Here is a 27,510-nt window from a genome sequence, read left to right as displayed (position 1 = left end):
AAAATGAACAACCTAATAAAGAGATACATAGCACGAGTCCAGAAGTTTCCCAGACACAGGAGCTTCTACCCCTAGGAGGGTTGGAGAGTGCCAACTCTCCTGGCACATGGATGTGTTCATCAACCTGGAAGCTCACTGAATCCCATAGTTTAGAAATTTTTACAGAGGTTTCATCACATAAACATGACTGATTAGTACACTAGAAGTAGGGGGTAGAGCATAAGGAATGGGAAGAGGCTGAAAGTTATAGTCCTCTAATAACAAGGTTGGTTCCTCCAGCACTCAGGTGCCCTCCTAAGGGCCCATCAAAAGTCACTAATTAGCAAACAAAAAGACATTCATTAATTCGAGAGATTCCAATGGTCTTAGGAGCTTTTATGGCTGGAAGTGAAGACTAAGACCAAATATTATAACCAAAACAATGTTCCTATTGCCCCTGTTACTCAAGAAATTACAAAAGTTTTAAAAGCTCTTGTGCCAGGAACTGGGGATGAAAACCAAATAAATATTTCTTATCATTTCGTAGTATCACACATACAATAAAAGTAAGTTAGAACTCTTTTTCTCTTACACTTATTATTTAATTAATCTCTACCCCCAATGTAAGGCTCAAATTTGTGACCCTGAGATCAAGAGTCACATGCTCTTCCAACTGAGCCAGCCAGGCACCTCAGAAGTTAGAACTCTTAAGGAAAAATACTTTCATTATTATTCCTTCATGGTGAAAGTTATTTATGCTCTTCTTACTTGATGAAGTATTATTGAGACTACTAAGACCAACAAATATAAATTGCATTTATTGTGCAAAAATTAAGGCTTAGGCTATATAATGGTAGTTTGGATGTAAGATGTACTAAATCTCAGCTTCTAGAAGAGTTGATTTTGAACTCAATCACCCTTTAAGAGAAGACATACCAGCTCGCATAATTTCATCAACCAGGAGAATGTTGGTGGCAATCACCGTGCTGAGGAAAAAGATAACAGGGTGAGTAAAGCCTACCACCCACTTTCATCTTTTCCCCCAGCAACCTGCAGCTACTAAAAGTGCTTTGTTTTTCAGTGATGTTGGTATGAGATCTTAGGAGACAGAGCTATCGTAAATACAAACATCACCCCCCTTGTATTATAATTTCAACTCCTTTGCTGATAAAATAAATTTGATTTCATATACCAGCAAAACTGAGTTCATTTTTACCACATCATTTGCTTTTCCCCCACTATGCATGTGGTACTATTTCAGTAAACTTCTTTCCCTTCCCCCTCAAGTAAACAGTAAGATAAATGTTTCTTATATCTGATACTCCTAGAATTAAAATGGAAAAAGGACTGCAAAATGACAGATGCTAACACTAGTAAATGAATGCCACACCTTTTCTTATGTTTAACCATTTCTCACTATAAGGTGGTAAAAATAGATGGGTTTTAAAGTTACTGATTATGTACCTAAAAAGTCTTTCTCTCTTTTATTAGTATGAATTTACCAAGAGTGAAGAAGTTGTTTTTTCACACAATAATTATCCCAAACTCCTGCATCTGCTGCTATCATGGGCTCACCTGCAAAGTAAAAACAAACTATTTTAACACTACAATCTTGATATATTCTGTTAATACTGATTATATACTCTAACAGTGTTTAATATACCACCAAAATTTCTAGTGTCCTGGTCACAATGACCTCCATGTTATCAAATCCAATGCAGTGGTCAGTTCTCAGGCCTCATGGATCAGGAGGATTTAACACAGCCTCCTAACTATTCTCTCTTCACTTGTCTTCCAGAACACCACGCTCAGCCTGGTTTTTCTTTTGCATTAGTGGCTCCTTTTCTGTCGACTTTCCTGGTTCTTCTCTTCTTCCCAGAGATCTTAATGTTGGAGTACCCAATGGCTTAGTCCTGGGTTCTTTTCTTCTCTCTCTATACTCACTCCCTAGGTGATCTCATATCCAGTACTCTGGATTTAAAACATATACATTCTCTTTTTTTTTTTTAAGATTTTATTTATTTATTAATGACAGAGAGAGAGAGAGGCAGAGACACAGACAGAGGGAGAAGCAGCCTCCTCACAGGGAGCCCGATCCAGGACCCAATTCCCAGAGGTGGGATCATGCCCTGAGTCGAAGGCAGACGCTCAACCACTGAGCCACCCAGGCGTCCCTAAACCATATACACTCTGACAACTCCAACCCAGAGCTTTCTTGAGCCCTGGACTCATACTTCCAACTGTCTATTTCACTTGAAAGTCTACAGGTACTCAGAACTTTGCCAAAATTCAATGCTGACTTCCCCCCACAACAACCTGCTCTCCCCACAGTTCTCTGATGTGGGTAATGGCAATTTCAATCTTCCAGTTGTTCAGCACACTCCTCTGCACAGAATAGCCAGAGTGATCCTTTCAAACATAATTAGGCCATGTCACACCTCTGCTAAAAATTGCTCCCTATTCCACCAGTAAAAGCAAAGTCCTTGGAATGACCCCACATCCCTGTGTGATCTTTCTATTACTTCTCTGATCTCCTTCCTCCTCTTCAAAAACTTTAGACACTGGCTTTTCCACTGGCTGCTCCTTCTGCCCAGGATGTTCTTTGCCCAGCTCCCCAACATAGCTACTTCCTTACTTCCTTTGACTTTTTTTCTATAGACATATTTTCAAGGAGGCCTACCCTGCCCACATTCTTTAAATTGCAGATCCCTACCCCTGCCTCATGCTACCATTCACAATCATCCTTATAGGGTTCTTTTATTTTTTTCATAGAATTTATTACTTCTTAAATACTCAGGGAACGTATTTATTAAGGTTATTGTTTACTGCCTATCCTTCTTTGCTATAATATAAGCTTACAAGGGCAGGGACTCATTTCTTTTGTTCCTTGTGAATCTCAAGAGTCAAATCACAAGCACTTAAAAACTATTTCTTAAAAGACTTTTGAACTTTTTTAAGAAGTTTTTAAGAAGTTCAAAAGTTTTAAGAAGTTCAAAACTTTTAAGAAGTTCAAAAGTAAATTAAAGTAAATCATCCAAAATTTAAATATTGAAGTCACCCAAATCTCTACTCCCTTACTGTAAGTTCTGGGCCACTGTAGTACAACCTTTTTCTTTACTGAGCTGGTAATTTTTCTTCACTTTCTTACCTGTATTCAAATCTATGCCAACAGGTTGCTTTGATTCTGAATGTTCAGTCTGAACTTTTACTAGTGTTTCTTGTAGGTCAAAACCAGAATTCTGAGCAAGAACCTTTAAGAATAAAAATAATAATATATTTTTGAAATATCTTCACATGTATATTTGAATATCAAATATAAAAAGGCACCGCTCTCTAATCTTGTGAAAACATTCATAATACCGTAATCATCTCCTTTTGAAAAATTCCTTCTTAATCTAAATCAAACTATGTATTTTAAGTATCTAGCAGTTTTTATATTTACTTAAACATCTTCCCTATGTACATCACACTAAATTCTGAGGACATTACAGTCCCCCTCCCCCATTTCCATCCCATTACATTAATTTCACTCCTCGCAAAAGATTTTTTTTTTTTTAAGATTTCTTTAAAACAAGGAAAGGGACGCCTGGCTGGCTCAGTTGAGCACTTGATCTCAGGTCATGACTTCAAGCCCCCCAAAGGGGTGTAGAGATTACTTCAATAAATAAATATTTTTTTAAAAAATAGAAAATTAGTAGAATGGTATTATTTCTTCTCACCCCTTTAGCCACACATGTTCCAGCTTTTCCTAGGCACCTCCTAAAGGAACCCTACATATTTTCAGGATCTTTGTGTATCTCATCAACATGAGGACAGTCACAACCTGTGGCAACAGGAATGGAGATAACAGCACTCCAAACTAGGTTTATTTCCAAGGAGTACCAAACGAAACCAATAGCTTATAAGTAAAAAGGAACCACCACTGTATACCAGGCTTACCAGTTTGTGTCAACTACTGGATCATCACTTAACTGACTTTGCTGTTTTGGGCAAAGAGAAAAATAAGATATCCAATTCTCAAAGATTTAACAAATTATGAGTAACTTTAAAGCAATTATCAAAGATACTTCACTAGCACTGTTCTTAATATGTTAATTCATGATAATAACATCTTTGATATGGTCTTCTGTGTTTCTAAGTGGTTGAAAACCAGATTAAGGCAAAGGAAAAGCAGAAGTAATTCTCTGTCCTTCTGTTAATACATGGAAAAAAACCATCACTTTCTCTCCTTTTCTAAGTACTAAAATGAAAATGACAAAAGCACACTTGTATTTAGGAGTGCTGAACAGCCTGAAGTTCTCATTTCTTACAATTTAAAGTAATGATAATACTCTGGATACCACCAAGATATAAATCTACCCTAAAGGCTAGTTAAATTTTAAGTTCTAAACTTTTTTATTATGATTAATCATGAATCATTTTTGAAGGAAATTTCTGGACTTACTTCAACTTTTGGTGCTCAGAGATAAGCAAGGGGGTAATTTAGTTATTTCATGAAACTCTGACAAGGATTCTGAGCTATTAACCAAAAGTTTCCCTGCTTTAGTTGTAATATATCTTAAAGAGAACTATGTGGGGAAATGCAAATAAAAACTGTCTTTCTACTGTAGTGTTAGATAATGCGGACAATTTATAATCCAACACCTGTAATGTCTAACCAGCTGTTCTTTGGCCATTAGGATAGCTGTACCTTAGGAATAATGAGGAGGGCATCAGCAAAAGCTTGGACTCCAAGACGAGCTCTTCCTTTTATACTGTGCTTGTATGTAACAAGAGCTTCTGCTATTGCCACTTCAACTGCACCTGCTCCCGGAACTACACAGCCTATTGGAGGGAAAAGATTGGCAAGGCGCGCCAGATAGAAACACCAGAGAAAAAAGCTTTTAGCTATCCAAGTGTGTTCAATTACACTGCCAACACCTAAAATATATCTAAATATATACAAAAATAAAGTACAGTTGCAATAAAGTACAGTCCAGTGGTTATTCAAGATGCCTTATGAAGAATCCTTCACAATTATACACAATTAAATAATTAGGCATGGTACAGACAACTGGCTGCAAGCAGCTTATCTCATTGTTTGTAAGAGTAGGCATTTCTTCCACCTTCATCTTATTCCTTCATGACTACATCTAAAAGATAGTTATCTATAATTTATAGGGACAAGTAACTAATTGTGGTAGCTCATTTGAAAAAAAACTTTAGACCAATGTGATTTGGCCACTATTTTGGTATAGAATTTCTGTACCGAAGCAAAACCCAAAATGTCATCTGAGGAAAAAATATAGGTGTTCTTATTATCCTAAGATAAAAGCTCTGGTTAAAAACATCAATTTTCACAACAGGATATGACTTTTATACCTGCCAGTATAGTTTTTATAAAGTTTATTACTCTCCTTTGAATCAGCAAATTTGCTTTGGAATCACTCATCTTTAAAACAAAACAACAACTCAGTAAGAAGCTCTCTTTAACCCACATAATTTTTTAATTATTCGCCCCCTCTTCTGCTTCCCTGTACAACATAACTGCTTGAAAGAGTTGTCTATCCACAAGGTGACTGTACCCTTGTCTCCCATTCACACTAAAACTTCCTTGTGAAGTAACACTGTAGATTAATTATGATGGAATTAAAAACTAATTTTAAAAAACTTTTTTAAGTTTCCTGTGAAATACTGAATATACACAAAAGAATATATGCAAAAAGTATAAAGAATAAATGCACAAATAAATGTACTCATGTACCTCCCACCCACCTTAAGAAATAGAACATTACCAGTAGCTGTGAAAACTTCCCTGACCCCATTCTGTGAAAACACAACATATCGCAATTTGTGGGTTGCTACTAAAGCAATACCCAAAAAGAAACTTGTATCATTAAACACCTATATTAGAAAGAAAGAAAGGTTTCAAACTAATGACCTCAGCTTCCACCTTAAGAACTAGAAAAGAGGAGATCCCTGGGTGACTCAGTGGTTTTTCTGCCTGCCTTTGGCCCAGCATGTGATCCTGGAGTCCTGGGATCGAGTCCCACATTGGGCTCCCTGCATGGAGCCTGCTTTTCCTTCTGCCTGTGTCTCTGTCTCTCTCTCTGTGTCTCTCATGAATAAATAAAATCTTAAAAAAAAAAAAAAAAAAAAAGATTCTCTTTCCTCCTTCCTTGCCCCTCCCTTCTCTCCAAAATAAATCTTTAAAAAAAAGAATAGAAAAGAGCAAATGAAACCTAATGTAAACAGAAGAAAGCAAATTAAAAAATCAATGAAATAAACATGAACAAAAAAAAAAGAAATAAACATGAACATCAAAAAAAGAACAATGTCAAAAATGGAAAGGTAATATCATTATAGATTCCACAGACATTAAAAATAGTAAAATATATATATATATATATATGTAATAGTAAGAGAATATTATGAACAACTTTATGCTAACAAATTTGAAAACTGGGGCTCCTGGGTAGCTCAGTGGTTGAGCGTCTGCCTTTGGCTCAGGGTGTGATCCTGGAGTTCTGGGATTGAGTCCCACATCGGGCTCCTTGCATGGAGCCTACTTCTCCCTCTACCTGTGTCTCTGGCTCTTTCTCTATGTCTCTCATGAATAAATAAATTATAAGTAAATAAACAAAAAAATAAATAAATAAATTTGAAAGCTTAGATCGGGAATTAGCAAACTTTCTGCAAAAGACCATATATAAATATTTTAGGCTCTGTGGGCCATATTACCACCTTTGTAACTATTTAAATCTGCCATTGCAGCACAGAAAGAGCCAAAGGTAATACATAAATGAAAGGGTATAGCTATATTCCCATAAAACTTTATTTACCAAAAACAAGCAGCAAACAAGATTTAGCTCATGGGCAGTAGTTTGATGATCATCTCAACAGAAAAAAACAGACATATTTCTTGAAAGACACAAAGTCAAAAAACAAAACAAACAAAAAAACAGATAACCTGAATAGCCCTGTATCTATTTAAAAGATTGAATTTATAGTTTACATTTTTCCCATGAAGGAAACTACAGGCCCAGATGGCTTTACTGGTGAATCCTACCAAATTTAAGAAAGAAGTAATATCAATTCTACACAAGAATTCAACACTTTCAGAAAATTAAAGAGGAGAGAATGCTTTCCAACTCATTTTATGAGGTCAGCATTATTCTAACAGCCAAAACGATAAAGGAATTACAAGAAAAATACAAATATCCTTTATGAATATAGATGTAAAAATTCTTAACAGTATTTTAGCAAATCCAGTCCAACAATATACAGGAGGAATAATACACATAGCAGCATTACTCACAATAACCAAAAGGTGAAGTGATCTAAGTTTCCATCAATGGATAAATAAGGTGGTATATACATACAATGCTCTATTATTCAGCCTTAAAAAGCAAAGATATTTTGACACATGCCCATTTTGACACATGAACCTTGAAAACATCATGCTAAGTGAAATAAGCCAATCATAAAAGGACAAATACTGGATGATTTCACTCACATGAGGTACACAGAAGAGTCAAATGCATAGAGATAGAAAGTAGAATGGTGGGTTCAGGAAGCTGGGAGGAGAGGGGAATTGAGCGTTATTGTTTAATGGGTTTGGAGTTTCAGTATTTTAAGATGAAAAATGTTGTTGATGGATGATGGTGATGCACAACACGTGAAAGAATGTAACTTATCGCCATTGAATTGTAACACTTAAAAATGATTAAAATGAGAAATTATATATATATATATCCACAATTTAAAAATAACTTAAAAACTGTAATCTATTTTTAAAGAGGATAATACATCATAAGTAAGGTTTATCCTAAGAATGTAAGGCTAGTTGAACATTTGAAAATCAAGATAATTTACCACATTAATAATCCAACAGAGAAAAAAACATATAGATCACCAGAGAAGCAATTGACAAAATCCAACATCTATTCGTAATAAAAACTCTCAGCAAGAGAAGAGAACTTCCTCAACCTGACAGAAGGCTTTTAGAAAAATCTACAGCCAAATATCATACATAATACAGAAAGGCTGAATATTTTCCCCCTATGATCAGGCGCAAGGAAAGGATGCCCACTCTCACCATTTCCATTCAACAATGTACTGAAGCTTCAAGCCCATGAAATAATGGGAAAAAAGAAATAAAAGATACTCGTTTTGGAAAGGAAGAAGTAAAACTGTCTTTATTAGCAGACAACATGATCATTTATATAGACAATTCAATGAACTCTATATGCTACTACAATAAGTGAGTTTAACAAGGTTGCAGAATTCAAGATCAATACACAAAAATCAACCGTATTTCTATATGTTAACAACAATCAGAAGTTGAATTTTCAAAACATCATGTACAATTGGACCAAAATTCACTCCCTCATAAATCCAAAAAAGATATGCCACTAAAAATGACAAAATATTTCTGAAGTAAATAAAAAAATATATATAGTTGAAATAGAGTCAATAAGGCTGAAATCAATAAATATACCATGACTCAATATTTTTAAAATATCAATATAAAAATATAATTATATAAATATATATAAAAATATAAATATATAAATTCCAACCAAAATCTCAAGTCTTCTGGTAGAAACTGACAAGCTGATTCTAAAATTCATATGAAAATACAAAAGCTGGGAATCCCTGGGTGGCTCAGTGGTTCAGCGCCTGCCTTTGGCACAAGGCGTGATCCTGGAGCCCTGGGATTGAGTCCCACATCAGGCTCCTGGCATGCAGCCTGCTTCTCCCTCTGCTCCCCTGCCCCATGTCCATCACAAATAAATAAATAAAATCTTTAAAAAAAGAAAAAAAGAAAAGAAAATACAAAAGCTTTTTTTTAAAGATTTATTTGTTATTCATGAGAGACACAGAGAGAGAGAGAGAGAGAGAGAGAGAGAGAGAGGCAGAGACACAGGCAGATGGAGAAGCAGGCTCCATGCAGGGAGCCTGAAGTGGGACTCGATGGCGGGTCTCCAGGATCACACTGTGGGCTGAAGGTGGCGCTAAACTGCTGAGCCACCGGGGCTGCCCTGAAAAAGATTTTAAATAATCAAAAGAACCTGAAAAAGAACAAAATGGGAGGACTGACACTGCTGATTCCAAGACTTCTCATAAAGTTACAAGTAACCGGGACAATATACTAATATTGAAATTGACAAACGGATCAATGGAACAGAATAAGAACCCAGAAATAGAACCATACAATGGTTTTAAAAATAAATTTCTAAAAATAAAAAAATGATACTATAGCATTAAATTAAGTGCTTTTTCATTTCATAAATAGAAGTTAATTAAAAGGGCAGCATAGTGGGGCACCTGAATGGCTCAGTCGGTTAATCACTTGACTTTGGCTCAGATCATGATCTCAGGGTCCTGGGACCAAGTCCCACTTCCGGCTCCCCACTCAGGGGGAGTCTGTTTCTCCCTCTCCCTCTTCCCTCCCCTGACTTGTGCTCACACGCTCTCTTCCGTCTCTCTCAGTAAATAAATAAAATCTTAAAAAAAAAAAAAAAGGCACAGCATATTTATTAAGAATATTCCAATAGAAAAATCTTCACAATCCAAACTATAAATTATCCAGAGTGAAGTGAAAGAATAGTAATCATTCATACCTTTTGAAATACTATATTTATACATATATATATAATGATAGATTTATTACTACTTTAAAAACACATAAAGTTATATCCATCACAAAAAAGAGCCTACCATCTTCAATGGCATTTTTGATGGCACGAAGTCCATCCCTTATAGCATCCTTGATTTGTGTGAGAGTATGCTTATTTGGTCCTTTAACCAACAAGGTGACAGAACGAGGGTTAACACAGGCCTCGATAAAAGTGAACTTTTCTTCACCCTAGAGGATAATTCAAGAAGATATAACTCCTCTAATGCTTAATGTCATTATGAAAAGAATCCAACCTTCATGTGAGTTTTTCTTATCAAACTAACTAAAATATGTGTTAAAAGCAGTTAAGTTATATTTGAACTCTTAACAAACATTTCGATAAATAAATTGTAAAATCTGTTCTGTGGATTATTCAGACATCAAATGTTAAAGGCTGAATTAAAAGATTCAGGATTTTTTAGAAAAGGTTTACTCTTCACTTTATAGCCATTGCCCATAGAGATACTCACTAATGTACACTCGTGTACAAGACCAGCATGTCCCAAGCAATCTATACTGAGGTCTTCAAGAGAATTCACAGCCATTCCACCACAAGCAAGAGAAAGTCTGAAATGACATATGTCACCATAACTTTGGTTATAAAAAGCATTAAAGACTTAATTTCTTAACGGTGGAAAGATACCTAACATAGAAGACTGCATTGTCGCTGAGTTGTATTGTTTTAAAATCTGTTTTAAGAAGATAAAAACCTTCTTTGTACTTCAACAAAGTTCTGAGGTAGGTCAACAATCTTGACTTTTGACACTTGCATTATTTATTGAAATCAAAAACATTTTGAATTTGTATGCTACTATTTTGCTCAACAATGCTTACACATAAGCTAAAAGGAATATCATAGGATTATTTCAACTCAATCTGTTAAAAAACAGGATATATAATTATCTGCAAGCTTACCTTTCCATATTTCTTCTTTTTGCTCTGCGAAGAGCTACTATGCCATGTTTTGCAAGAATGTCCAAGGAAAATGGATCAATTCCCTAAAATCAAATTAGCATAAAAGTTATAAGCATATCTTAAGCCAGTACTTATCAAACTTTTTCATCTCAGCACTGCTTCATTCTTAAAAATTATTTTTTTTTTAATTTTTATTTATTTATGATAGTCACAGAGAGAGAGAGAGAGAGGCAGAGACACAGGCAGAGGGAGAAGCAGGCTCCATGCACCGGGAGCCCGATGTGGGATTCGATCCCGGGTCTCCAGGATCGCGCCCTGGGCCAAAGGCAGGCGCCAAACCGCTGCGCCACCCAGGGATCCCCCTTAAAAATTATTAAGAACCCAAAAAGCTTTTGTTTATGTGAACTGTATCTATAATACTTGTCATATTAATGTGATGAGCTCTGGATGTTATACTATATGTTGGCAAATTGAATTTAAATTTAAAAAACTTAAAAAAGGGACGCCTGAGTGGCTCAGCAGTTGAGCATCTGCCTTCAGCTCAAGGCGTGATCCCAGGTCTGAGGATCGAGTTCAAGTTCCGCATCGGGCTCTCCCAGGGAGCCTGCTTCTCCTTCTGCCTGTGTCTCTGCCTCTCTCTGTGTCTCTCATGAATAAATAAGTAAAATATTTTTAAATAAAATTAAATTTAAAAATAAAAAACTTAAAAAATGGCATATTAGAAATCAAAATTGAAAAAATTTAAATATTAATCCATTCAAAATAAGAAACCCATTTCATATTAACATAAAGAACATCTTTAAGTGAAAATGTACTATACTTTCCTAAGCAAAAAAATATATAAAGTATTTCACATTTTTAATATCTTTTTAATATCTGTCTTAATAGAAGACATCTGGATTCTCCTATCTGCTTCTGCATTCAATTTGCTATGATATGTTGTTCAGGTTAAAATATATGAAGAAACCTTGGGACTCATAAGTACGTACTAGAAAACAGAGGAATGTTTTTAACCTTTTCAGATGAATGTGGATATTCTTTGATACTATATCACAACTCAATAAAGTCTTAAAGGTTAATTTCAATGTGAACTATGGAACCTACCAATAAACTTTTTATACTCTCTCATATTAAAATCCATTTGTCTATCTTACACTTTGTATTATTCACCCATGCATGACTTTGTTAAATCATATATTTTTTAGTCACTTAGAAAACAGTGGTTCACTGTTTTTTGTTTTTTTGTGGTTCGCTATGTTAAGCAGAGCTTCCAAATGATACATTTCATGGATATATAGTATCAAAAATATCACATTTGCTGATCACCATTAATATTAACAGAAAAATCCTTTAGGTATTGGAAAGTGGTCAAGATCACAGTGGCAAATGCAAATTTTCCAAAATTTTATTTTATTTTATTTATGATAGTCACACAGAGAGAGAGAGAGAGAGAGGCAGAGACACAGGCAGAGGGAGAAGCAGGCTCCATGCACCGGGAGCCTGACTTGGGATTCAATCCTGGGTCTCCAGGATCACGCCCTGGGCCAAAGGCAGGCGCCAAACCGCTGCGCCACTCAGGGATCCCTTTTCCAAAATTTTTATTTTGGATTGGAAGCTCAAATTTATTGGCAACAAATACTGTCAGTTGTTTTCCTTGAAGTGACAGAACCGCTTCTTCCTTTTTCAGAAAAACCTGCCATGTCTAAATAACCACAGTTTTTCTGTCAGTTATTCTTTTTTTTTTTTTTTTAAGGTAATCTCTTTGCCCAACATGGGGCTTGCACTTACAACCCCAAGATCAAGAGTCACATACTCTACTGACTAAGCCAGTGCCCCTGCCAATTATTTTTTAAAGTAAAAATGGCAAAAATCAATCAATCAATAAATAAATAAATAAAGTAAAAATGGCATTCCATGAAAAAAGTGGCTAGTTCAATTATAAAGAGTTTTCCCTCAAAACAACCATACCTTTAAAATTTTATTTTTTGAGAGAGAGAATGAACAGGGGTGAGGGGTGGAGGAAGAGGAAAGAGAATCCCAAGCAGGTTCCATGCTCAGTTCAGCACAGACCCTGACACAGGGCTCGATCTCATGACCTGAGCTGAAACCAAGGGGGGAGCACTTAACTGAGCCACCCAGACGCCCCAAGACAATCCTATTTAGATATGCAGATGTCATACTCTATTACACAGAATTATAAGAGGATGCATATTTAAGGATCAAAATTTAATAAAAAGGGGATCCCTGGGTGGCGCAGCGGTTTGGCGCCTGCCTTTGGCCCAGGGCGCGATCCTGGAGACCCGGGATCGAATCCCACGTCGGGCGCATGGAGCCTGCTTCTCCCTCTGCCTATGTCTCTGCCTCTCTCTCTTCTCTCTCTGTGTGACTATCATAAATAAACAAATAAATAATTTTTTTAATTTTTTTTTAAATTTAATAAAAGTAGTAAGTTTTACCACTTCAAGATATTCCCAAATAGGCACACCTGGGTGGCTCAGTTGGTTGGACATCGGACTCTTGATTTCAGCTCAGGTCATGACCTCCTGGTCATGGAATTGAGCCCCATGTCAGCCACACTCAGCAAAAAGTCTACTGGTGATTCCCTCTGCCTCTGCCCCTCTCCTGCACTTGCATGCACTCTCTCTCTCATCCTCTCTCAAATAAATAAATAAATCCTTAAAAACAAAAGACGTTCTCAAAAGAAACTGCCTTTAAAAAAGCAAAAACAAAAACAAAACAGCAAATGTGTGGTAGTGTGGCAATAAAGAATGTATGACTACTAGAACAGTTTGGTACTACTGCTTTGATTTGTACTAAGGTATCAGTAGCTTTACCTAACGATGCTTTTGCATGACCATTGCAAATGTGGACACAATGTCAAAGGCATTATTATTATTATGAAAATAATTCTAACCTCAAGGACTCCTTGAAATGGTCTTAAGGACTCCTCAGAATCCACAGACCACACTCCAAGAAATGGTGAAAAACATTTACAAATAGTTAAAATTTGAACTTTCTCACCTTTTGATTAATGACAACAAATCCCTTATTGGACTGAGCACAGACTTTGTCTTTCAGGTCTATTATTTTTTGTACTCTATCTTCAATAAATTTTCTTTCTGCTTTTACCAATTTCTCTTTCTCTTCAGCAGTCTTATAAAAGAAACCAGAGCTCACCTCTCTAAAAGATGAATAAAAACAAGCTAGTACCAGTGGAGGAAAAAGGAGATAAAGGTAGGAGTTTACACTAAACATTTCGGAGGGAAGAAAGAGATTAAAAAACACTTCTAGGAGGTGCCTGGGTGGCTCAGTTAGTTAAGCATCCAACTTGGTGTGGGCTCAGCTCATGATCTCAGGGTGTTGAGATCAAGACCTGTATCAGGCTCCATGTTCAGCATAGAACCTAAGATTCTCTCTCTCTCTCTCCCCCAGTCCTTCCCCCACTCTCTCCTTCTCTAAATTAACTAATTAAACTTAAAAACACTTTTAGAAAATACAATTTCAAAATTTACAAAGAGTAACTGCCACGTACGTTTTTTCATATTCTAGTGACACATTGCAAGTAAGGATAAATGCATCTTCCACTTGCTTCTTCATATCTGGATGACGGGCGCCATGATCCAAAACTAATCCTCTGATCAATCTATTAAAAATATGTAATGTTTCTTACTCTGAATATACACTCTAAATTATTATAAAATAAGGATTGTATTCTTAAAATTGTAATAGAACTATCAGGCCACACATTGCTTCCTTGCGCCAACTTTAAGCCTAACACATAATTAGTAAAATTAGAAAAGAAAATCTACTTTAACACAGTATGACTGTGAAGTCACAATGAAAAGTCAACTCAGAATTATTCTCTAAATTATGTGGCTCACACATATGACACAGCTGGTCAAGTAATGAAAAGTGGGCACACAATGAGTTCCTTAGGAACATTTGTTCAAAATAATTATATGGAACAACCAAAAATTGTTAACCTAAATGTGCAACAATAGGGCATTGTTCAGCAAATAAATGACCCAACTATTTGGTGGTCATGAAAACTATGTAATGACATGGAAAAATATTTACAGAGGTAGCTGATAAACACAGAACAACAAACTACCTATAAAGAATGATTATATGTATTCTTTTAAAAAATAAGCACCTTGCTATTGACAAAAAATAAAAGGAACCTGGAGTAAAGTTATGCTTGGGTGGTAGAAATACAGATAATTTGAGGGTGGGAGAGGCTTTTTTCCTGTTTTCCAAATTTTCTTTTAAGAGTAAATATTTTTATAACCTCTAAAACTTCATTTATACCCAAATAGGGAATAGCATTTCTACTTATGAATCTTTTATAACCAGTATTTGTTCTACATTAAAGTAAAGAAATAATTTTTAAGTAAATGTAATTATAAGGAGTTTTCAAAATTTTAATCTAACTACTGATTTTAATCTAACTACAAAATTTAATCTAATTACTCAACTCCTGACTTCCCCCTCTGACTCTCAGCAAATGACCTTGCTGCTTTGAGAAAATAAAAATACTGTCCTATCACTACCTCCACCAATCCACCTGCACTTGAACCTAAACCTCCTATTCCTATGAATGAACTGTCCATGCTCCTCTACACGTGTGTACTCTACTCTATTTCTCCTCTCTGCTCCAGCATTGTCCCCACTCCCCATCCAACCCCTCCTCCCAGCCCATCAATTCCTCCTGCCTCCAGGAGCATTCTCATCAGGTTACAGACTTGCCATTGGTAATCCCCATCTTTAAAACTATGTTTCTCCTTCAAGTCCTTTCTTATACTCCCTTCTAGCTACTGCCCCATTTCTTTGCTAACCTCCTTAGGGTGGTGTAAACTTAAATCCTCACTTCTTCCCTAACCCTTCCCTCTCGATCCCACCTTCAATCTGATGTTCACACTCACTCCTTTTTTGAATCAGTTCTCATTAAGCCACCAAAAACATTAAATGCTTTCTATATCTAATGGTCATTTTTCAATCCATAACAACTGGCTCAAAGTTTCAGCAGCATATGACATAGTTGATTATTACCCCCTTGAAACATTCCTCTCTTAGCTTCTGGGACACTACCTTCTCTTGGCTTTCCTCCTACCAGTGACTACCTTTTAGTCTCCTGTGCTGAATTCTCTTTGTCTTCTCAATATCTAAACTTTGGAGTTTTCATGGCTCAACCTTAAACTTCCTCTTCTACCTATTTTCACTTCCCAGGTGATCTCATTACCTCTCATAGGCTTTAAGTCATCTACACATGGATGACGCCCAAATTTGTCTCCAGATCAGACCTCTGTTCTGAATTCCAGACACACTTCAACTCTCTACTTAACATCTCCACATGGATGCCTAATAGGCACATAAAAACATAACATTTCCCAAACTGAACTCTTATTTCCCCAAATCTTTTTTTTTATTTTTTAATCTTTTTTTAAGATTATTTATTTACTTATTCATGAGAGACACACAGAGAGAGACAAAGACAGAGGGAGAAGCAGGCTCCATACAAGGAGCCCGACATGGGACTCAACATGGGACTCGACATGGGACTCGACATGGGACTGGACCCAGGGTCTCCAGGATCACACCCTGGGCTGAAGGCGGCGCTAAACCCCTGAGCCACCCGGGCTGCCCTCCCCAAATCTTTTCTCAGTCTTTTCTATCCCAAGAAATGGTACTTCCCCTTTTCCAGCTGCTCCATGCAAAAACCCAAGATACATCCCTGACTCTTCACCTGTCACATTCTATGTTGAACCATCAACAGATCTTATTGCTCCTTCTTCTAAGTATACTCTGATCTAAACTGTTTTCATCCCTCACCTATATTACAACAACCAGAGACCCTTCTGAAATACAAATCAAGAACTGCTCTTGCCCTCAGCAATGGCAGACTAATTTGGAACAACCCTACTACTAAAACCAACTAAAGGGGGATCCCTGGGTGGCTCAGCGGTTTAGCGCCTGCCTTGGGCCCAGGGCGTGATCCTGGAGTCTCCTTACATAGAGCCTGCTTCTCCCTCTGCCTGTGTCTCTGCCTCTCCCCATGCCCCCTCGGTCTCTCATGAATAAATATATATATAAAATAATAAAACCAACTAAAAATTCTGGGTTAAAAACAAAAGCCCTGGAGCACCTGGGTAGCTCAATTGGTTAAGCATCTGATTCTTGATTTCTTGATTTCAGCTCATGTCATAATCTCAGGGTTGTGAAATTGAGCCCTGCGCAACAGGCTCTGCACTGGGTGTACAGCCTGCTTAAAATTTTCTCTCTCTTTCTCCCTCTACACCCCACCCGCACTGGCACATATGCGCGCGCGCACGCACCCACACACACACACACACACACACACACACGCTCAAATCCCTAAAAAAAAAAAAAAAACTCAAAAACATTAAAGAGCTATAAAATAGTAAATAAAACATAAACTCCAAGAGATAGGAAAAGAACTACAGGCACTCTTATCCTAAAGTCATTAGACAATTCAGGAACATTTGAGCTTTGTTTTCAATAAGCTCATACAATGAAAAGAGGACAGAATTGAAAGCTCAGGGCTCATCCAAGCTCTAATAGGAGACGCTCTTCCCATTAAGTAGGAACCCCAAAGGGGTACATACTCAGGGTATAAAACAGAAGGATGAACTAAGCAAGCAGCCTTCATACCAACCAGCAGTTAGAATTAACTGGATAGGGGTGCCTGGGTGGCTCAGTTGGTTAAATAGCTGACTTGATTTCAGCTCAGGTCATGATCTCAGGGTCCTGGGATCAAGCCCTGCAGTGAGCTTTATGCTCAGTGGGGAGCATAAAGGGAGAGCTTAAGGTTTCTCTTTCCCTCTCCCTCTCCCCACTACTGCTCACATGTGCATGTGTTCTCTTTTCCTCTCTAAGATAAATAATATGTTCTAAAAAAAAAAAAAAGAATTAGTTGGAGATTAACAACGAAAAGCAAAAAAAAGCCCCCAAGCTGTGGATTTAATTTAAAGTATTGCCTGGGGAATAAAGGGGAAAGGAGAAAAAATAAGAGGGAAATATCAGAAAGGGAGACAGAACATGAAAGACTCCTAACTCTGGGAAACGAACTAGGGGTGGTGGAAGAGGAGGTGGACGGGGGGTGGGGGTGACTGGGTGACGGGCACTGAGGTGGGCACTTGATGGGATGAGCACTGGGTGTTATTCTATATGTTGACAAATTGAACACCAAAAAAAATAAATTTATTAAAAAAAAAAGTATTCCCTGGGGCACCTGGATGACTCAGTGGTTAAGCATCTGGACTCTTGATGTCAGCTCAGGTCTTGATCTCAGTGTCATGAGTTCAAGCCCCATTTTTTTTTTTTTAAGGTTTTATTTATTTATTCATGAGAGACACAGAGAGAGAGAGAGAGGCCGAGACACAGGCAGAGGGAGAAGCAGGCCCCATGCAGGGAGCCCTACGTGGGACTTGATCCGGGGTCTCCAGGATCACGCCCTGGGCTGAAGGCGGCACTAAACCTCTGAGCCACCCGGGCTGCCCTCAAGCCCCATTTTTAAAAAATAAAAATATAAAATAAAATATTCCCTGGGCTCCTTGCAGAGGCAAATTCAAACCCTCTATGCAAAAATGGACCTTCACTCTAGGTCTCAAATTATCTCTACAAATACTTTTTTCCAACACAATGAATGGCACATATAGAAACAAAATGCAATTAGTGAGAACCAACAAAACAGAATAAACACAAAAAATAGACAAGCCAAAACTTCAAATATTGTAATTATCAGATATGAACTATATGTTTAAAAAAATATAAGGCAGGTTTGGAAAGATCTGCCGGGAATAGGACACCATAGAAAGTGCCATGGCAAATTTAAGAAAAACCAGGTAAAACTTCAAGAAATAAGTAAATAAAGATACCCACAAACACTCACACACATATATATATTAAAATAAATAAGAAAGCATTTTCAAATGAAATGTATTTGGATTGACTTCAGAATAATCCAGGTTTGGGGCAAGGAGGAGGGAGGAAGGAAAGAGGAGCATAGAAGGGAAATAAAAGGAAAAATAAGATAGGCTATATGTTGAAATTGATAAAGGTGGGTGATAGGTATGTTGGAGTTCACTATATTTTTCTCTCTTTTTTACATGTTTAGATTTCCATAATAAAATGTTTAAAAGTCATTAAGTCCAAAATCAACAAGGTGCTACCTACCCTGAGTACATACATACTCTGACAATGTCAATTGCCTGGCCTTTCTTTCCTCTATGATTTCATCTCCTATCCTTTTTTCCTCTTACTGTGCTCCAAGCACACTGGAACATCTCAGCACACTTGTGCCTTAAAGCCTTTTCAACCATTATTCCCTTGGCTTAGAACACTCTTCCTCCAGATACACACATGGCTAGCTCCTTTTACTTCTTCAGATACCTCCTTTGCTCTCTAGTTTCCTATTACAAGGTCCTTTCTTAACATTGTAAAATCACACACATGCTCTCACTTAGTCACTCTACCTTCTTCACAGCATTTATTATCACTTATGGATTTACTATCTCCCTCAACTAGAAACATAATCTTCTTGGAGAAAGAAATTCTGTTTTGTTTATTCTTCATTCCTACCACCCAAAATAATGACTGGCTCAGGGTACATATTCAATTAATATATGTTGAATTAATAGACTCATGTTGAATAAAAGTAACTAAGGAAATTAACGAAAAATATCTGAATTAAGCCAAATATTCTAGAATCTATGGATTGTCAAAGTTTATGTGGTTTACTTTGTATCAGTTTCTGATTTATGCTTCATCTCCATGATTTCTACCATGAAGAGATCAATAGGATAACCTGGTCTTCTAATAGCCAAAACAGAATCCACAACAGCCTGAAAGAGAAGCGAATGAGAACAGTAAATTAGTGGTCTACTAAAAGGAACCACTGACTCAAGTATCACCAGACTAAGCAGACAAAGGGCTTCATATCTCAAAATACAGGGCAAGGCCAAAGAGGGCCACTCTATCATGGACACTAATAATAACCAATACCAATGGATACTTTAGAGCCTAAAGGAATTTCAGAGATTATCAGGCCCAAATCCTCCATTTTACAGATAAGTAAACTCCAATAAAAGTTCAAGAAATTTAAAAAAAAAATTACAGTCTTAGGGGCATCTGGGTGACTTGGTCGGTAAAGTGTCTAACTCTTGATTTTAGCTCAGGTCATGATCTTAGGGCTATGGGATCAAGCCCACATCAGGCTCTGCACTGGGCGTGGAGCTTGCTTGGAATTCTCTCTCCCTCTCCCTCTGCAACCCCAATCCCCACCCTGCTAGCTTACACTCTCTTGTCAAAAAGCAGTTACGGTCCTTTTTCCGTTTTTTTTTTTTTTTTTTAATTTTTATTTATTTATGATAGTCACAGAGAGAGAGAGAGAGGCGCAGAGACACAGGCAGAGGGAGAAGCAGGCTCCATGCACCGGGAGCCCGATGTGGGTTTCGATCCCGAGTCTCCAGGATCGCGCCCTGGGCCAAAGGCAGGCGCCAAACCGCTGCGCCACCCAGGGATCCCTTTTTCCTTTTTTTGAAGATTTTATTTATTTATTTGAGAGAGAGCAAGAGTGAGAGAGCACAAGCAGGGGGAGTGGCAGAGGGAGAGGTTGAGAGAGGGAGAAGCAGGCTCCGCACTAAGCAAGGAATCCAAAATAGGGCTCAATCCCAGGACTTTGGAATCATGACCTGAGCTGAAGGCAGATGCTCAACTGACTGAGCCACCCAGATGCCCCAAAAGTTGCTGTCTTTTTTTTTTAAAGTTGCTGTCTTAAAACAGTCTAAAAGACAGTCGCAAAGCCAGGACTAGAATTCAGTTCTCTTCAACTGTCAACCTATTACTCTTTCTACTATCAACACTACTCAAACTTTTCCACCAAAGAACATATTAAAGGAAAAGAGGGGAATGTAATCTAAGGTAAGAGCTAAAATTTGCTGGCTATACCAATATGGAATTTCTTAAGTTTTGTGCTTTATCATGAAAAGTTTCCACATCATGCCATAATGTACATTCGTTTTAATGTAGTAAAGCAATGTTTTCCCCCAAAACTGTAAAGTAAAATTGACATTCTAGAAAGACAAGCCCTACTTATTCTGCCACATATCCCTAAGGATATACAATTTGAGAAGCATGGTGCAATATATACTATTCTTTAGCTCAGAAAGTAATATGAAAACAACTAATTAAATGCTACAGTGTAATCATCTTAAAATATAAATAAAGCAAACAGCTGTATCTTAGAAAACTTTGAGATCACATGCTATTTGGTTTTGGGGCTTCATAGGATATAAAGACAAAGACCCCTGGATAATATCAGTGTTTCTAGAACACCAGAAGAGAATGGGAGCCCTAACCAGATAACATGAAGATTCTGGATCACTTGATATATGTACTCCCAACAGGAGGAAATACTGCAGTCTTTATATGAACTCCGTTGAGCAAGAAATTATCTGATCTTAATCTGATTTGCCAAGTAGGTTTTCCTATTAGTAAGGGGAATCAACCAGAAATAACTCAGGTATTCCAGTCCATTTGTCATTTATATTTCTTAAAGTAAATTAGCAAGACAGCATTCTGATTTATATGTCAATGTCTTGTGATTTTGGTTATGAATTTGTCATTCCTGATAAACCTATATATTCAAATTTCAAAAAATACTAAGCTGAGGAACAGTGATGGTATCAAACGATAGCCATCTGATAAAAACCTTCTCAAAATACTCAGTCTTGCCCTTATATTCCATATATGTTACCTTTAGAAATAAACAAAACAAATATGTACTTCCCAGATGTGAATATTATCTATCAGATTAATCATGCTTCATTAAAGTGGTAAGCTTAACAAGTTCCCCATGTGTCACCTCACATAATAAATATGGACCACTAGGTTTAAGAGACCAGTATATCACCCTAATGACATCCACACAAGATGACTCACAGGCAACCAAACTCCTCCTAACCTACATGTTAACTTAAAAGAAGGTTTAATATGATACTTTAAAAAAATTACATATACTATTCTGACCAATCAAGTCTAGTCTCTAAGTAAGCCTATAAATGTTTGTCTTCCATATTTTATTTCATGTTCAAAAGAACCACATGCAATGGTTGATTATTTTACAGAAAAAAGAAATCACCACGTTCTATACTCATTCTGAATGCAAAAGTTTAGTCACATACCTCTATTAACACATCAGCCAATTCAGCATGGACTTTAGTTTGTAGAGATGTCCTAGCCACATCTAAGAGGATTTCTCTTTTCATCTCCTTGTTCACTTTAACTTCTTCCAAAACTTCAAGCGCTTTTATCTTTGCAGCTTCAAATCCTTCAGCTATTATTCTGGGGTGAAGGCCCTATTATAACAACATAAAACTAAAATTTATAAAGTAAGTCATCCAAAGTAAAAGTAATCATCTTCTCCTATTAATAGGTATATACAGAAAAAGTAATATTACCCACATTAATGCCACTAAATATGTTTATGTATATAATCTATAAAAGTAATTTTTCGGTGCTTCATATTTAAAGCAACCTCAAACTTACAGAAAAATCGTAAGTCCAGTAGAAAAAACTACAAAAGTCCTCTTTATTTCCAAAAATTATGACACACTGTTATATGGTACCCTTCTGAATGGGCACAAAAGAAAAAAACTCCTTTTAATACCGAGGAAAAGAACCAGCACTGGTTTGGAGAAAAGTATAGACAGAAACCACCTTCACCAAACATTAACACAGTAATGGGACAAATAGGCACCATGTGCCTCCTGATACAATGCATTAAGGACACCTTAGAACTTGTATGGTATTTGTGCGAAAAGTTCATAACCTGAGCCTAATTATGATAAAATAGTCAAATCGAAACTGGGGACTTTCTACAAAATAACTGACCTGTGCTCTAAAAGTAGCAATTTCATAAAACACAATGTAAAGATGATTCCAGTTTAATTGGGCACCCTGCTCAGCTAGAAGTCGGCTTCTCCTTCTCTCTCTGCCCCTCCACTCACTCATGCTCATGCTCTCTCTCTCTCAAAAATAAAAAATAAAATTAAAAAAGATTTAGCCCAGATCTTACTCCTTCAGAAAGTGCCTCGTAATTCACCAATTTCCAAAGTGCTGGTTTAGGATATCCTTCCCTCCTCAATGTTTCTATCATATCTTGTGCCTAGCTCTATCACTATACTGCCACAGTTTCATAATTTTGTCAATGTCTGTCAGCACCTCCCCCTTCCCAAACTTTTTCCTCCCTAAGAAACCCTAATTTTGTTTAGGTATCTCTTCCTCCAGTCTTCAAAGGAAGCTACCCTCTGTACTAGCTCTAGGGGTGGATCTTGATTATATTAAGTCAGTTCCCTGAAAACCTGTTACTGATTTGGAATGGACACAAACCAAAGTTGACCCAATCATATTATAAAGGAAGGACTTATATTCCATAATTGGGCAAATGGCTTTCTTTTGCCCTCTTGTGTTGAGTGTTACTAAAGTATGCTGGTATTCCTAATTTCTTCTGACAGTCTTATAATCAGGATAGAAATAAGACTTATCATGAAACAGCAATGTAAACGGAGGAGCTAAGAGACAGAAAAGACCAGGGTACTTGATGACTAATAGAATTCTTTAATCAACCAACCTTGGAAGTTTTGTCATGGGAGATTATTTATTGTTTAAGTACCTTTTAGTCAAATTTCTATTGCTTACAGCCAGAGGCATCCTAAATGAGGTACCTTGCAGGTACTGAATTACTAGACAATTCCCAATACTAAATGAAACGTCAAGAAGTAATAATTTTAGGACTTTGACCAGGTAATGCTTTGCTAAAATAGTCCTTAAAAGAAAGAAAAATTCAAATACTTAACTAGAGAAGACAGGTAAGTAACACCAAGAGAAGAATACAGATTGAACAAGGGCACTGAGGTAGAAATGTGTGTAGTGATTTCAGAGGCTTGTGAGTAGCCTGAAGGAGTCTGGCTAGAGTAGATGGTATGTAAGAAAAATAAAACTAGAAAGATAGGTAAATTCACAATGTGAAAACCTTCAATTATTTTTCTCCGGTTATTTTTTTTTTAAGGTGTACAATTTAGTTTCAAGATTATCAATGATGTTTTCTTTTTTAGGCCATTATTCATGGTTACATGGCTAATTTTTTACTGATATATCCTAAATATTTCATTTTAAAAAGTGGGATATAATTCCAATGAAAGGCATTATTTTGGCCAAAAAGCACATTATTATTTCCTTTTATAATTGTCCAAAAGTATCTTGATAAAAATTACTTTTGTCCTCAAAATTAAACTATTTTAGTAGTGAAAAAAATTCCCCCATTCAAATGAATAGGAATTCTATAAAATGCTAATACCTCGGAAATGTAAAGATCAGCTTGTTTTAGTAACTCTCCAATAATTAGAACATTGGAAGTAGTACCGTCTCCTGTAATGTCATCCTGGGCTGTTGCTACTTTTGCTATCAAGGAAGCCGTTGGGTGTTGAATTTGCTGGAAAAGGTAAACAACAGATTATTATTTTTTTTTAAGATTTTACTTATTCATGAGAGACACACATAGAGAGACACAGGCAGAGGGAGAAGCAGGCTCCATGCAGGGAGCCCGACGTGGGACTCGATTCAGGGTCTCCAGGATCACGCCCCGGGCCGAAGGTGGCGCTAAGCCTCTGAGCCACCCGGGCTGTCCTAAACAACAGATTAAAAGAGAGAATGAGTTTTGGTCTAATGAAACAAGATAATCTAAGGGCCCATAGTAAAATTAAGAAATAAGCTTCAGTGGTTTTGCGCCGCCTTCAGCCCAGGATGTGATCCTGGAGTCACGGGATCAAGTCCCACGTCAGGCTCCCTGCACGGAGCCTGCTTCTCCCTCTGCCTGTGTCTCTGCCCAACGCCCCCCCCCCCCCCATGAATAAATAAAATCTTTTTTTAAAAAAAGAAGCTTCATTATACAAGTTCACAAATTGTTATTATCAATGCTTAATAAATGTCAATATCAAATCATTTAAATTGAAAATAAGGTTTGAACGTTTTTTAAGAGTCTTTGTTTCAGGGGATCCCTGGGTGGCTCAGCAGTTTAGCGCCCGCCTTCGGCCCAGGGTGTGATCCTGGGGTCCCGGGATCGAGTCCCGGGATCGAGTCCCGGGATCGAGTCCCACGTCGGGCTCCCTGCATGGGGTCTGCTTCTCCCTCTACCTGTGTCTCTGCCTCTCTCTCTGTGTCTCTCATGAATAAATAAAATCTTAAAAAAAAGAAAAAAAGTCTTTGTTTCAGAATGCAATGACATTTCCAAAATGAGATCAAATCCTTCAATCTCTAAGATGAATATATTTACTAAAATTGCAAAGGATTTTTTATATTTTCATGATTACAACTCAGTGCCTTTAAAAGATGTAACTAAAAAAAAAAAAAAAATGTAACTAGGCAGCCCCAGTGGCTCAGCAGTTTAGCGCCGCCTTCAGTCCAGGGTGTGATCCTGGAGACCCGGAATCGAGCCCCACGTGGGGGGCTCCTTGCATGGAGCCTGCTTCTCCCTCTGCCTGTGTCTCTGCCTCGGTCTCTCTCTCTCTGCGTCTCTCATAAATAAATATTTAAAAAAAAAAAAAAAAAACCTTTAAAAGATGTAATTTGGAAGTATCTGTAAGCTATTATTTGAATTGTAAAAAGATTTGAAAAACACCAAAATCATCTTTTATTAAGGTTTAACCAAACAAGTATAACCCATGACTGCAGTACTTAAGTGACAGCCTTGGTTTAAACATATACAATTTGTACTATGTTCTAGGCTTACTAAGATTTATTTAAGTCAGCAGCGTCAGCTCACCATCTCATGGAGCAGTACATTGCCATCTTTGGTGAGTTTGATATCACCTGCACCAGAAACAAGCCTGTTCAGAAAACAGTGATATTATTAACCTCATATGTCAAGAGTCAAGCAAGACATTCTCATTTCTTGCCATTCACTGTCCTTAATAAAAGGAACTGAGCCTCGGGGCACCTGGGTTGCTCAGTGGTTGAGTATCTGCCTTTGGCTCAGGTCGTGATCCCAGGGTCCTGGGATCAAGTCCCACATCAGGCTTCCTGCAGGAAGCCTCTTTCTCCCTCTGCCTATGTCTCTGCCTCTCTCTGTTTGTCTCTCATGAACAAATAAATAATTAAAAAAAAAAAAAAAAAAGAACTGAGTCCCAAAACTTCCCATGTGCCATGTGGCAATACCATGGTAATCACCACCATGTGCAGCCTACAGAATCACTTCTCCCCATATAGACTGCTATAGCGATTTCATTCTTCATTGGAAATGGAGCATTTACAAGTTGAGAGAAACTGATGAGTTATGAACAGCAGTTTGGTCAAAAAAGGATACTTGGAAATCTACAAACTACACAATCGTAAATTTCCTGCAAGCTTTTTATTTTGGTGAAATGTTACCATTCATTCACTCAACTTAGTGTCTTCCCTCATCCCTCACATTTATTAGATCGTCGAGTTCTGTTGATTTTACAACCTAAATATTTCTTGAATCTACTCCCTCCTCTCCACGTCCACTGTCGTCAACGATTAAAAGAGAGAATGAGTTCTAGCCTGGACTTAGCATCCTGGTATCTCTGAATTTGAATCTACCCTCCACACTCTATTTATCTTTCTAACACACAGTGTGACCCTATCAGCTCCCTAATCAAAAATCTATGTTCTCCATCACCTTCCAGGTAAAATCCAGACTATTTAGCAATGAGGTAGTTCACCTTTCCCACTCTGGCTTATGTCTGTTTTTCCTGCCACACCTGCCAATGATATCTTGTGGTTCCCTTTTACACATCACGTTTGTTTTCATTTCTGTTGGATTTACACCATTGGGCTTTCTTGTTCCTTAAGTTACTAGGACTTTAGTCCCTTCTCCAACTGGTGAACTCTAACTTATCTTTCAAGGCTCTGATCAAAAATCTGTTGAGAGGGCAGCCCGGGTGGCTCAGCGGTTTAACGCCGCCTTCAGCCCAGGGTGTGATCCTGGAGACCCAGGATCGAGTCCCACATCAGGCTCCCGGCATGGAGCCTGCTTCTCCCTCGGCCTGTGTCTCTGCCTCTCTCTTTCTCTGTGTCTCATGAATAAATAAACAAAGCCTTAAAAAAAAAAAAAAAAAAAAAAAAAAAAAAACCCTGTTGGGAGGCTTCTCCTTCTCCCTCAGTCCTATCACAGGATTCCTGGCCTAGATGCCATATACATACATACCACCCCTTCATCACCTGGGTGCCCAGCATCCGGTTAGTAGACAAGCGCCCTCTTTTACCGTTAATATGAATTCTGCTTACTCCTCTTAGAACGTCTCTCCCTGTCCTAAACATTTTTGTTCTCTTTTCCTCACTCTTCTAAAGAAGATGATGATGCTACGGAGAGACGCTGAAAGGGTGGCTCGGAAGCAGCGTGGGCACAGAGCGTTCAGACAACTTGCCTAGGGGCGGACAGCTGGAAGGGAGCTTGGATGTGGACCCACACCTGCCGGGCCCAAGGCCTGTGCCCTTAGGGCTGCGACACGGCCCCACAAATCCCCAAGTAAAGACACACAGTGTCAAAGCGCGGGGGAGTTCCGCGGCTGGCGCTTCCAAGGGACCAGATCAGGGGCACGGGAACGTTAACGGACCCGCCCCGGGCCACGGGCGCCCTCCGCGCAGGAGTGACAACGAGGACAACGGGCCCACGGTGCTTCCTGCGGCTCCAGGCTCTCGGCGGAACGTGTGCCCGGGGCGGGCCGCGGCAGCCGGCCAACCCGGGTCCTGACCGCCGCTCCAACCGCCCCGCAGGCTCACATTTTCAGGGTGCCCTTGGGCCCCAAGTTGGTGCGCAGGACATCCTGCAGCCCTCGGGCGGCGCAGATATTGACGGCCAAGGCCGCCTGGGCCCGCGCCACCTCAGCCTTGGAGTTGATCGCCTGGACCGCAGCCAT

At 38.0% G+C, this 27,510-nt stretch overlaps 1 protein-coding gene across 4 annotated transcripts; it reads right to left on the bottom strand.

Moving 5' to 3' along the window:
* Positions 1 to 781: 781 nt before the first annotated feature.
* Positions 782 to 27,510, bottom strand: CCT6B (chaperonin containing TCP1 subunit 6B). 4 transcript variants are annotated; one of them, XM_025440103.3, is made up of 14 exons: positions 27,374 to 27,510; positions 25,395 to 25,458; positions 23,931 to 24,065; positions 21,757 to 21,930; positions 19,313 to 19,416; positions 14,088 to 14,198; positions 13,577 to 13,736; positions 10,556 to 10,638; positions 10,111 to 10,207; positions 9,682 to 9,829; positions 4,670 to 4,803; positions 3,128 to 3,230; positions 1,444 to 1,554; positions 782 to 965 (listed from the first exon to the last, which is right to left on the bottom strand). In XM_025440103.3, the coding sequence occupies exons 1-13, from the start codon at positions 27,508 to 27,510 to the stop codon at positions 1,478 to 1,480; spliced, it is 1,527 nt and encodes a 508-aa protein (XP_025295888.1). In that variant the 3' UTR covers positions 782 to 965; positions 1,444 to 1,477. The 4 variants fall into 4 exon arrangements, with proteins under 4 accessions (XP_025295888.1, XP_025295887.1, XP_025295890.1 ...); XM_025440102.3 differs by having other exon boundaries at positions 1,482 to 1,554; XM_025440105.3 differs by lacking the exon at positions 27,374 to 27,510 and adding an exon at positions 27,019 to 27,092 and having other exon boundaries at positions 1,482 to 1,554.

This window comes from Canis lupus, chromosome 9 (assembly GCF_003254725.2).
Source record: "Canis lupus dingo isolate Sandy chromosome 9, ASM325472v2, whole genome shotgun sequence".
Classification (NCBI taxonomy): Eukaryota; Metazoa; Chordata; class Mammalia; order Carnivora; family Canidae; genus Canis; species Canis lupus.
Note: the sequence above shows the minus strand (reverse complement) of the source record. Positions and strands in the feature narration are given on the sequence as shown.